At 43.4% G+C, this 13,460-nt stretch overlaps 1 protein-coding gene across 16 annotated transcripts in view; it reads right to left on the reverse strand.

The window, feature by feature from the left end:
* Positions 1–13,460, reverse strand: part of LOC5564339 (voltage-dependent calcium channel type A subunit alpha-1) — a 481,779-nt gene that overhangs the window by 61,547 nt on the left and 406,772 nt on the right. The window contains exon 31 of one of the 16 annotated variants that reach the window (XR_002502607.1): positions 1,114–1,735. The exons of 14 other annotated variants lie outside the window; for them this stretch is intronic. Coding sequence is in view for 1 of the 2 variants with exons in the window: in XM_021854678.1 (XP_021710370.1) it covers positions 12,487–12,528 (42 nt within the window). In the remaining variant the exon portion in view is untranslated. Of the gene's footprint in view, positions 1–1,113; positions 1,736–12,486; positions 12,529–13,460 lie in introns of all 16 variants that reach the window. One more of the 16 variants, XM_021854678.1, reaches the window with a different exon arrangement.

A 13,460-nucleotide genomic window follows, 5' to 3' on the forward strand; every position in this document is an offset into this window, starting at 1 on the left:
GAAGTGATTGCTTGTAAAGTTTTTCAGAAATGTGTATTAAATTGATAATTTTTCAGTTTATCGCAATGGATTCATGACAGCAAATGCATTTTTGAAAAGGAGTCGAAATATTGTGAAAATTCAAAATATACATTGTCCTGACCTGACCTGACCCAGTAACCCACCGGAATAACTCCGGTCAAAGGAACACTCCCAAGTTGCTTTGGCCACTTTTAGAAACAGGATGTGATTACGGGTATACTAACACACATAATTGAAATCCGTTTAGCATCCGCTGAGCGGCGAGAATTTAAACCTTTTTTCTTTCACCCAGGCCTTTACTGTTTAGCTGAGACAAATTTTGTACCTACATCTCAACGCTGATTCTCATGAATTTCTATTGATATGGAGACGCATAGTAGCTGGTACTTTCATAGACGGTCCAAATAACACGTCCCCTTGTTAGGAAAAATCCCATTTACTGTGTGATTCTTGTCATGAGGCGTGCCGTGCTATCGAAGTCTCTTTTGTGCAGTCTAAAATCAGCGTTCTGAAGATCATTTTCAGAACATTTCAATCGATTATAAATTTGTAGAACATTATCATGTGGTAGCAAGATTCTGAACAATTCTTTCACTCAACCCTGTTTTCCCCAGTGAGGAATCCCCACCCATCGCAATATCACGTGTTTTTCCCCTAACAACAATGTTTTATCTATAGTGAAGTTGTCTACCACAAATTCGAAATTGATTGATTATTAAGTAAATGCGATTCCTAAAGCGAGACGTTAAAAAAAGCTTAAGTTGGAGAGTTTTGTAGATTTGGTGCACTTAAATTCTCTTTGTTCAGTGATCGAATATTATGTAACACAGTCGTTTTGCTGTACAACATTCAGATTTTGGTAATAAAAGTAGCAAAACTGTTCGGCACGTAGCGTCGGCAGTGGTTCAGAGCGATTAGATGTATTTTACAAGAGCCAGGGCGTCACTAGTGAAACACGTTTAGTTAAACCAGGACGCCTGTTTTCCGCTCAAATTCGGTGTGATAAATTCTAACAAAAAGATCAAAAGGAAATGCTACTAATGGTGACTACCCTGACTAATACTAAAAGAAGCGAAAGAAAATGGTAATTACCTATTCAAAAACTCAACTGAATTTGCGGTTCTAGCCATAAAAGAACATAGTCAGTGGAGGAGTATTATGTGTCAGAGCAGGACTGTTTTGGGATCTGGCAGCTTTCCATTGTTTTGGACGGCAAACGGTTTTAAATCGATGGGAGAATGTCAGCAAGATTGGATGTAGAAAAGTGTAAATAGACGAAGGAAGTTACGAGAGGAAGCACAGCATCAGGATTGTCCAGCTCTTAGCGTTTGTGAGATAGTTCGTTTCAGTTTGGGATTAAATCATTAGCCCTCTTAGTGCTTTTTTGAGTTAAGCACGTGTATGTGAGCGGTGTTTCGAAGGACCTTTGCGTTGGACAAAAAGGGTCTACACCGCACTTTTCTGTTTCAGGAAGGGCGGCATTTGTACTCGCTCAGGGCGGATTGGTAATCTATACCTTCATCGACTAGGTAAGCCGACTTCTCACCACAGCACATCGTATCGTAACACAGCTAACGCTCAGGAGTTCCTAGCGATAGTTTGTATATGTTCGACTTATGTCTGTTTCCACGAGCTTAAGTTTTTTTTTGACCAGTTAGTACTTTTCATCAGAGCAACACGGTTGGACATGGACAAAACGGGCCGCGAATGACGTCTGCAATAGATGGTACATAGAAAGCGGTATAGGGTAAATGAAAACTGTACATGTAGTGGGAGGGGGTGTTGATTGTGAGAGAGTATAAAAAAGGTGGGAATAGGTAAGTTTACCGAGTTTAAGAGAACCGTTTTTACAATCTTAGTCTAATTAATAAATGATACGCTTGAAAGTTTATACCTAAACACATTTTGGAAGTTCCTCACATGTATGACATGCACAGATAAAAGATTCGAGCTTGCTCAACACTGCGAAGAACCTCATTATTCAGTAAAAAAAAACTGTTGAATCTGGTAGCATACATAAAAGAGAGAGTTTATTGCTAAATGAGAATATGATGCATTTAATTCCGATGGTACTAGAGAAATGCTGATATTCTAAAAGTTGCATTACTTTATGTCAACTCTAGAGCTTTATATTGTAACCTGGAATGGCTAATCTTCATACTCCATGTTAGAAGCGGCACACAATAGCGTCTGTTATCATCGTCCGAGTGCCAGAAAAGGATTCTAAGCTAAACTGTGAACTATGGCCCTCCGAACATTTAGGGGAACTGGTCCTCCGGATATTTGGGGGTTTCGTGTCTGCCTCTACAAGCCAGCCGTGACAAATCAAACAATGAATAATCAACGGGAGAAATCGAATCGGGACAATCGGCGAAGACTACAGCGACGTATGGGGACTAATGATTAGAAGGTCACTACGTGGATTTTTAAATCTCTCAACTTCATCCGGAGCACACGCATACTAGCCGATGCGGTGGTGTGGTGCACAGCCCTAGCCCCGGAAGCACTTCAAATGCGAGTACGACAGCTGCCCAAGCCACAACGTCAAAATCATCATAGGAGATCAAAACGTTCAGGTCGGCTACGAGAAGGAATGTCATTCGGAGGATCTATTTCCAGCACAGCCTTCTGTACCGATACACCTGGAGATCACCACAACAGACATATTCAAGAATCGACCACGTTCTGACTGATGGACGGCACTTCTCTGACATTATCGACGTCAGAACCTATCGTGTCGCTAACTACCTCTAACCACTATCTGGTGATGGAGAAACTGCTCCCAAAACTTTCCACCGTTAACAACATACGGTTCCGACGGCCACCCTGGTATGATCTAGAACGGGTAAAGAAACCGGATGTTACAACTGCGTAGGCGCAGCATCTTGAGGTTGCTTTACCGGAAAATGGTGAGCTGGTTGAAGCCCCTCTTGAGTACTGCTAGAGTACAGTGAAAGCAACCATCAACGACGCAGCTGAGAGCAACGTCGAAGGACGATGAATGTAGGCCGATTCTGGAGGAGAAAAATGCAGCGCGAGCAGTCAAGTTGCAGCAAGGGACCCAGCAGAACGTAGAACACTACAGACGGAAACAGCAAAAGCAGACCCACCTCTTGCGGGAGAAAAAGCGCTGTCTGGAGGAGACGGAGTGCGAGAAGATGGAACAGCTGTGTCGGTCTCAAGAAACACGGAAGTTCTATCAGAAGCTCAACACATCCCGCAGTGGCTTCATTCAGCGAGCCGCGATGTGCAGGAATAAGGATGGGAGCATCTTGACGGACAAACGTGGGGTGATTGAAAGGTAGAAGCATCACTTCGAAGAACATCTGAATGGCGGCGAGAGCGCAGGCAATAAAGGTCGAGACAACGTAGGAAATGGCTTCGTCACTACCGCGGACGATGGAAACCAACCAGTTCCAAGATTGAGAATGACATTCATCAGCTCAAGAACTGGTAAAGACAGATTCGGGGCTGAACTCTTGAAGATATACCAAGAGAAGCAGATCATTTGTCTGTATTGGCTAACACGTTTTAGGAAATAGAACACCTACCGGAGGTGTAAGAGGAGGGGTAATATGTCTCATCTACAAGAAAGGTGACAGAAGAAAGGTGAGAGAACCTCCCCCTGTTCTAAATGTGGATTTTAAAGTTTTATCACAGATCTCCTTGACATGAGCTTGTGGGAAGTTATTGGGCCGGCTTCACTGACGGCCGATCGACAATCGATAAGAAATTCACTGTACAACAAATCCTTCAAAAATGTCGTGACTACCACACTCTTAAAATTGTTCACGGAGTTAGGCGGTCCAAGCAGCAGTATGAGGTGTCTGCTAGCTAAAGGCTCGTCATCGATACTGAAATATGGAGTTCCTGCTTGGGGTAAGGCACTATAATCAAACCGAAACCGCAAGAAGCTGAACAGAGCGTTTCGGCTGATGGCTATGTGAGCCGCGAGTGCGTATTGAATGATATCGTCAGATGCTGTTTGCGTTACAGGCAGTATGATCCTCATTTGCATTTGGTGGAGGATATCGAGTGCTACCAAACAAAGAGACGTCAGAAACAAACGGAAGATGGTCAGAGTTGGATCTATGGCGAGGTGGCAGCACGAGTGGGACTACGCGGAAAAAGGAAGATGGACTCACCGGCTCATCTCAAGCTTGTAGAAGCGGATGAATAGGACGCATGGAGAGGGAACTTCTACCTGACATAGTTCCTATCAGGTCGTGGATGTTTCAGAAAGTAACTCCATAGATTCGGACACGCAGGGTTGCCACACCGCCCAGACTGCCCAAACATCGAGAAGACACCGAAACTTGTAGTTTTTGACTGCTAAAGATTCACGAAAGTGCCGAACGAAATGCCTAATGTGTCAATACAAGTACGTGGCATGCGATGAACAGAGCGAGGATACCAAATAGTGTGGAATCTCTGTCACAACCGACCGTGTGAGATTCTTGCCGATCGTCGAGCGGATTGGTACCGTCGAAGCCTACTACTGGTAAACGAGTCGCACAGAGAAATCCTGTCGAATAGCGAGAGATTCGACACCATCGAAGCCATCTACTGGTCAACGAGGCGCACATTAGAAGCAGGACCCGTTTACCCAGGTATTCGAGGCGACCAGTACAGGATTTCCCGCTGATCTGCGAGAGATCGGTACGAAGCGTGACATTCTTGCCACCGCAAGAATACCAAAGGAGTGAGAGGCATCTACCGGTCTGGTAGGCGATCGGTAACAAGCCTTCTGCTGATCAACGAGGGTATCAGTAGAAGCAGATCTCGTTTCCATGGATAACATGGTGTGCGGTAGATACGGCATCTGTATCCCGTGGTCAACAAGGTGACCATTCGAGAAAGCCCAACTAGTCAGTGAGCCCACTAACCGTGAGGAATTCCGGTCGATCAACCCCATGAGCTAATACACGCCAAGTGCTGTGACCTGCGCATGGATGTAAATGTACAAACTTATCCATCTACGCGACCAAGTCACCCGCAAGGTCACGTACACCTACGTAGAAAAAGCTGGATATGTACTATCGAGAGTACGCCAGTCTTCATCGGGAGATCCAGAAACGGGTTCCAACGACGCAGTACGAAGAGCATGATGAGCAGCATCTAAGACTCGACCAGCTTCACACCGAAACGCTGCTGAGGATCGAGCAGCTATTCGCCTATATGGCTGGTAAGTTGTTAATAAGTGAGAATGAACGCTTAGTTTTGGAAAATAGGCAGCGGTCAGAGTACAGCCATGAGAAGCGCTCTGACATGTCCAGCGTGAAAACGTCAAATCGTTGCAATGACCGAAAATCAAATGGAATCCATGCACTCTCATCAGTCCAGCAGGAAGCAACCGTACCGCACTGGAATTCCTAGCAAGCCACCAGCCGAATCGCGAGATATACTACTGTCAGAGTTCGCTCAGAGATAGCTCTCTGACACATCAAGAGCAAAGTACATTGCTGCGAAACCTGAAATCCAGTCGGAGTATAATCTACAGCTACTCGTCAAGCCGACCAGCGCACGTTCGTCGAGTCTACAGCAAGCGAAGATCTATATTCGGATAGGATCCGGAATTGTGACAATGCGAACTCTTAATAGAGAGAGTGCTCAACACGTCTTGTGCATATGTGCTGTGTAAAGCAGTGGCACCTGCTCGAGTAGCCAAGTCTCATGCTAGTGAAGTTTCCCGACTTCCAAAGGCATCCCGGATTCATCGTCTGCTAGTTTCCACCGAAGAGGTATCCGAGTCATGCAGGGCCGACTCACTCGAAGGCATCCAGACCAACATCGAACCAAAGAATGCTCAAAAGGAGAAAGAATTCTCCGATTCTCCCAGAGTAGAGTCACCGAAAAGTACTGCGACGTCCAACATTTCTGCAATCAGGGAACATCTGCGAAGTTATTGCCTTCAACACCGTCAGCAACCGACTCGAGAGAAAACGTTCGAACAGCCAGGTGGATTCATCGATCAGTGGAGTGACATGTGCCGACCAAGTAGAACCTGCAACCAGGAAGCAGTCCACACATTCCAAGAGCAGTCACACCATTCAGCCGCTGGGACTGTGATAGCTGCAACCATGGTAAATCCGAAGCCCTCTTCGATTGAGCTCTCTGGCTCGATCAGTGTGAACCAGCCCTTCCATACTGTGACTTCTATCGATAAACTGGACTACATCCCCAGCAGACCCATGCAGTACGAAATGGTGCCAAAGTATCTCGATTTGGTTATCAACGAGTCTCCGGCTGCCGAGGAGGAGCCAGAGTCCGTTTAGGAGGAACTCTCTGATCAGTCCTGTGCGACAAGGCTTCTTCACGATGTGACGTCTTCTGTACAACCGGATTTCAACTGTGAAGAGTGTTACCTGTCATCCAGTGGAACTTTGAAGGAAGGCACTGTGGCTAATACCAAACAGAGGAGCACCGGAGAAGCACTGCAGGCCTTACAAACAGCCATTGAGTGTTATGACAGTTACCAACAGAATGAAGCTTGCACATGAGCAACCAGCAAATGCGAAGGCATCACCAAGTCGGTTGATGTTCTCCATTCACCCGGGATTCGATGTAGAGGCCAGTGCTCGTCGAACTGGAAAGGAGTGCCTTACTTCGGAATATGTGGAGTTCTTGGAAAGAACTTGCAATATGTCGTTTGGCGCTCCAAGTCTATATCACCCAATGACATCAAAGAAATGGCAATCAAAACCAGCCAAACCATTACCTGTTACTTATGTGAGCCATCAGAGATCTGCAGAGCACACTAGATTGAATTGGCTAGTGTAGGGATGTCTAAACCTGTATCTCCCTGAACCTGTTAAGTGGAGCAAATTACCAAGGAATGAAGCACCCTGCCGTTTGGACTGAGTCTGCTGAACAATGATACGACTTCTTCCAAGCAGATGAGTCCAGTTGGTAAAAAGAACATCAACTTAGGAAGCCTGGAATCGATTAGCAATGGCTTGCGTCTCACAGCTCTCGATCAGCGTTAGTGTGCGCTAACCAAAGAAGGGACGTCTGGAGACACTAACGGACACATAGCAACGTGTTATTCAGCGTCGATTGCCAAGAAATTTTGGAGAAGAATCCAGCTACATTTCATCGAGCAGAATACGTTCTACAACATGCATCCAATTGCATCAGTTCGAAAATGGACAAGCCTGGTGTGTAGCTCAGTGAATCCACGTGGGGATCTCTGACTGGACGATGGGGAATCGTCCATAATCGGAACCAACCCTGAACCGCGCTCTGTTCTTCAAACCACGAAGGAAGAAATACTCTGCTACGACCAATTGGAACCCATAGAAGACAACTGACAGCAGTATGCCAGTGATTCGATACGAGTTATTGACAGCCCGGGTGAGCATGTTCGCGCCCGTATCGACCACTCTGGTTGAAAAATTGCCCCACTGTCTCCTTCAGAAAGGAACATGAGAATAAACGTCAAATGCGGGAGCATTACGTCATTACCAGCAGCATCCAACCCACCCGAAGCCAGCAGCAGAGCACGATCACTCAGTTATGTCAACAATCACTCACGAGTGACGCGCGCTCTCAGCCGCCGTCAAAAGAACTCATCATCATCACCGTTACCGCGTGCAATATGGATTGTGACAGCGTGAGCGGCAGTGCACCCAAATTCCCGATTTATCTAGCATGTTCCAATCCGAAGAAGAATAGAATGTTCTAGATGCCTCCGGGGAGGGTATATAAAGCGAGTGCATACTTCGCTCAAGTGAATAGTATTTTCTGACCCAGCAACCAGATGTGTAAAGTAAATTAGGAGCTAGCTAAAGCTCTGCCAGTGAAGTAATAAAGTAATGTTAAGTGGAAACAGTAATTCCACCTGTGTGTTTTTTCCCGCGAGAAAGAAAAACCCGCTTGAAGCACTGCGGCGCCTCAACAGTTCTCACGTTCCAAGATCCGACTTTCCAAAGCTGTGGACCCATTGACCAGTGAGCTGACAAACTGTAAGGCTCGAGCTTTTCAAGCACGAATGTGAGCAGCTTTTATCATTCGATCCACCGAGTGCATCTGAAGGTATGGGAGGACGAAGAAATGTTTACCAGTTGGTTGGATGGCCGCATACGCCCAATCTATAAGAAAGCGTACAGACTGCAGTGCACCCCTGCTAAATTTGGCGTACAAAACTGTTCAACAGACTGCGACCGCTCGAGAAGTTTTTCGTCAGCGAATACCAGGTTGATTTTGATGAGGGCCGCTCGACAACGGACCAGATGTTTACCTAGCGAATGTTCTTAGTAAAGCGTACGATTCAGTAAAAAGAAATGAGCTGTGGCAGATAATATCTAAACATGGTTTTCCGGCAAAAATAATTCGGCTTATACGTGCAATGTTGGATGGTTCGAATCTAAGTGTTGGGATTGAAGACGAGGTGTTAACCTCGTTTGTGATGTTAGACAGAATGAAGCAAGGGGACGCACTTTCGAATTTACTGTTCAACATTGCACTCGAGGGTGCTACAAGCGACCTGGCGTTCAGAGAAACGGCACTATCATCACCCGGTAACATATGCTCCTTGGCTTTGCGGACGATATCGACCGTAATGTAATCGATCGCAGGTCAGTGGAGGAGGCCTTCGTGCCTTTGAAAAGGGAGACAGTGAAGATAGGCTTGACTATTAATCCTACAGAAATGAAGAACATGGTGGCAGATAGAGAAAGAGGACGGCCTAGTAATGTTTCCCGTGAAGTAAAAAAGTGAATTGCGGCTGCGAATAGGGCCTCGTATTGATTACGTAACCGGCTTAGGTCGCGCAACTTGCACACGGATACAAAAATTGCCCTGTTAAAAACATTGTTTCTTCCTATAGGCACGAAGCGTAGGCAGAACGGAACGCCTTCCGTGATTTCGAGCGTTGAATGCTGCAGAAAATATTCAGTGGGAAACAAGAAAATGGTGTGTGTCGCACACGTATGAACCACGAGTTGTATCAAGTGTATAATGATGCGAATATTACCAAGCGTGTGAAATACGGCAGACTTTAGTGAGCAGGTCACTTAGTACGAAGTTTGGAAGGCAGAATTGCGAAAATAATATTCAGCAGGGAACTACGTAGAGGTAGGCGTCTTCGTGGAAGACCACGAACGTTGTACGCAGTCAAAGCGCCCTAAACATTCGGGGCAAATGGAAAAGTATCGTCCAAGACCGACGAATATTGAAGTCTTCAATACGACCGGTAATGGCGTGACGCTACCCTGTAGTCATCAAGGTGTCAAGGTAGATATATTTTCATACCTTTGTCCCTTAATTTCTTTATTGCAATCGTGTATTAGGCACGTGTAGTGCTCTATGTTGATTCAAAAAGTTTCAGTCAGTACCATACAGTTGGATATCTCCGGAAGCTTGATTAGCGGATAAGGGGAACCAAAATAGTTGTCGTCTGTGTCGTCAACAATCTGTGGAAGCCAATCCACAGAGCCGTGAAGACGTCAGCGCGAAAAGTGATAGGTACTACTCAAAGACGACCTAGCAACGGTTGGTTTGACGAGGAGTGCCAAAAAGTGACAGATGAGAAGAATATTGCCATAAGCCAGATGTTATATTTGAGCGGCACAAGGAAGCAAGAGCAGCCGAGAAAAGAATCCACCACAGAACGAAAAAGCAGTATGAAGAAGATAACACAACTGAGGCGCAGAACAACATGGAACAAAATAGTATGAGATTTTACGGAGATTTTACGAAACTGTCAATGACGTGCGGAGAAAAACAGCGCTGTCTCCCGTCATGTGCAATGACCGTGAAGGTAACTTGCTAACAGACAAAACCATGGTGGAAAAAGCACTTTGAGCATTTGTTGAACGGAGAGAACAACAGTGCGCCTGAGAACAGATTAACCATGAGCGACGATGAACAAGCTGTGGAGCCCCCGACGTTAGATGAAGTTAAAAAGGCAATCAGAGAGCTGAAGTACAGTAAGACTGCTGGAAAAGACGAGCTTCTGGCCGAACTTGCACCGTACTCTGTTAAGGATATGAGAGGAAGAAGAACTGCCTGCTAGCTGGCTGGAGGGCTTCATCTGCCATCTGTATAAGAAGGGACGCAGGCTGCGCCAATTACCAAGGAATAATGCTTCTTAATTCGGCGTACAGAATAATGTCACGTATTCTGTTTAACAGGTTGAGGCCGCTTGAGGAGTGCTTCATCGACGAATACCAAGCTATACCTTATGACAAATCCTCTATAAGTTTCGGGAATACAACTTGCAGACTCATCATCATTTATTGATTTCAAGGCGGCGTATGATTCGGTGAAGAGAAAAGAGTAATGTAAAATAATGATAGAACATGGTTTTCCGATGAAACTGATTAGACTGATTCATGCAACGTTAGATGGATCGAAATCAAGTACGCGTATTGTGGATGAGATTTCGTCCTTAGATGAATTGAAGCAAGGAGATGCACTTTCGAACCTTTTGCTCAACATTGCCCTTGAAGGAGCTATTAGGAGAGTAGGCGTGCAAAGAAGCGGTCCATCATCCACCATCACCATGTGGTCGCATATAGTTCTAGGTTTTACGGATAATATTGATATAATAGGAATCGATCGTCGGTGAAGTTCGTGCCTCTAAAAATTGAGACTGCGAGGGTCGCATTTATCATCAATACCAGCAAAGCACATGAACGCCGGTAGACAGCGTGGTTCCAATTTTGATGTTGGTAGTGAAGTGTTGCTGGGTAGTGCACAATTCGATGTAGTGGAAGAATTTATATACTCTGATACTCTAGTGACGTGCGATAATGATGGTACCAGCGAGGTGAAAAGGCGTCTTGCAGCTGCGAATACGGCTTTTTACGGGCTCCGTAACCAGCTAAGATCCCGTAGTGTCTACAGACTACAAAGACAAAATTCGCGTTTTATAAGACACTAATCCTTCCGGTTGCTCTACACGGTCATGAATCGTGGACATTAAGAGAGTTCAAGTGGAATGCGTTCGGGGTTTTTGAGAGTAAAGTGCTTTGTTCGCAGCATTCGGTGGTGAACAAAAAACTAGCATCTGGCGGCGCCGCAAGAATCATGAATTGTACCAAGTATATAAAGAGATGGAATATTGCTCATAAAACATGGCGGGTGGCGTTGGGCTGGTCACGTAGTACGAATGCCGGAAGGACGACAAGCAAAAGTAATATTCTGTAGAGAACCCGGACGATGCTGCCGACTTTGCAGTAGGCCGCGCACAAGATGGCTTTTTGCAATTGAGGAGGACTAAAGGGCACATTCTGGAAAAAATAGACTCAGAAGGAGACTTATCCATTCGGCGTAGATTCAACGTAGCGGATTGTAGCCCATCAAGTATCAAGTATTAAATAAGTACCATACAATTAAGTCATAAATATCATAAAATTGATTGAAAAAAGAATTAAAATTTTAGAAAAAGCGTAAGATATTGCACCTTGTTTCTCAAAAGTTCCCATGAAAAAATATTTATTTTTCGTTATAACAAAGACTCAGTTACCTAACTAAAAGGGAAAAGGTGGGGAAGAAGGTTACCTCAAGTTAGAAATGTAATGTATTGAATGACAACTAAATGCTGGAAATGAGTTATAAATTTATCTAAAATAGATATGATTTGTGAAAATCTAGTTCAAGCTTGTAAATATCTAAGAAATCAACTTTCGCTCTATGAGCACTACTGAAACTGAGAACTTGTTTGGTATCACTATCTAGAAAACACGTTCGCTATCGCTCGAACAGTGACATTGACTGCCGATGTCCACTAAAGCTACTACCATCTCTACAAAAATCTCCAACGTCTATTCTTGGGCTTTAAGTTTGATTCAGATGGACTGGTTTAATGTCGAACTTTTCTAGAGAAACGTGCACTGGTAGGTGAATTGGACTTATTCTTGAAACGGTCTTGTCCACCATATATTTCCCTCTGTTTTGAGGAGCGGGTTTCGTAGACGTTTTGAGAAGAATGATTTACGAAAAAAATGTAATGTTTTACTAGTGTATGGATGTTTCTAAGTGCTAGCTCTTTCTGTTCTAATCTATGTTCGACAAACTTTTTTATTCTTTACCTTGTTCTTAAGTGTTAAAGTGTTGTGAGGTGTGTCAATGAAAAAGCAATGTACTTGATATGCTCGAGTGCTAGAATTATTCTGGCCTGGCTAATCTATCACTTGCATTGTAGCAAAAAACGCGACCCGAAGAGTGCATTCGAATTCGTTTACTTTTATCTAATCTACACTATAAAATTTGTTCGTCAAAAAGTGCGCTTATCAATCAAGGGAAATTATTAAAACAAAAAACAAACTAATAGTTTGAAACTATTTGAAAGCAACACGCATTTTTAAATGGAATTAATTTGAAATCAATTTCAAATTGAAAAAAAAAGAAACAGAAGCAAATTTTCAATTGAAGAGAGGAAATTTAAACAGAAGGATAATCGAAACAACTCGACTTGTAGCATTGGATAAGAGAAATATAATAAATAACAGTGAGTAATACCGGCAGTCTGGCCGTGGGACTATTTTTGCTTGCATCTTGTGCCTGAAAGAACGAACGGCCGTGATGTAACATAATTTATATATTTGAATTGTGTGCATTTGCATTGATTTTAGAGGTAAAAATTCTAGTATATGATGGTTAACTGGTTCTTCTACCTACTTCTTAATGAAAAATACTTTCAAATGTTTGAAATAGTTATCAACCAAGTTGGAAAGTAAAATAACATATTGTGATTAAGTTTATCATAAGAATCTGCAAATGTGGCGCTAGCAAATTTGAAATGAAGGAATGAATAAGTGGAAACCAAACAAACGGTAATGGCAAAATGACACAACGTAGGTTTATGAATAATAAACAAAAACCAATGAATCTAAACATAGAAATCAACTGGAACAAAATAACAAAGAGATAGTTCAGAGAAAGAGACAGTGTACGGTAACAGTGTCAAGTACGCAGTAAATTTCGACTAAACGACGACATATCGTAAGAACGACTCTAATTTCTTAACAAACTTAAAAACAACTCAAATAGACAACCGAAATAACTTTTACTTTAAAGCCCATTATTGTTTCCATTACGAATTTGGACATCACTCCACTAGTTGAAGTGCAAAGAAACAACAGTAGGATTCACAGCTGGTCAAAAACAATGAAACAAAGAGAAAATTAAATCAAGCTTGTGACAAAAGACAAATCAAACAAAAATAGTTAGAATGATTTGGCATGTAGGAACTAAAGCGTAACGTAAGAAATCCAATCATATGTTTAATCGCACGTTTAAGCTTAATTTTTGGGATAATTTAGCCCTTAGGAATAAGAAATTCTCAAATCTGCTCGCATTAAGATTTTGTATTGTTGTTTCCTTTGCTTCTTGCATTATACTTCTAAGTATGATTACATACTTCAGAGTTACTCAATGGTTTATACGAAGATGAAATAAGGAAACGAAAAAAAACGAAACTAAAACAAATGCAA

This window comes from Aedes aegypti, chromosome 3 (genome assembly GCF_002204515.2).
Source record: "Aedes aegypti strain LVP_AGWG chromosome 3, AaegL5.0 Primary Assembly, whole genome shotgun sequence".
Classification (NCBI taxonomy): domain Eukaryota; kingdom Metazoa; phylum Arthropoda; class Insecta; order Diptera; family Culicidae; genus Aedes; species Aedes aegypti.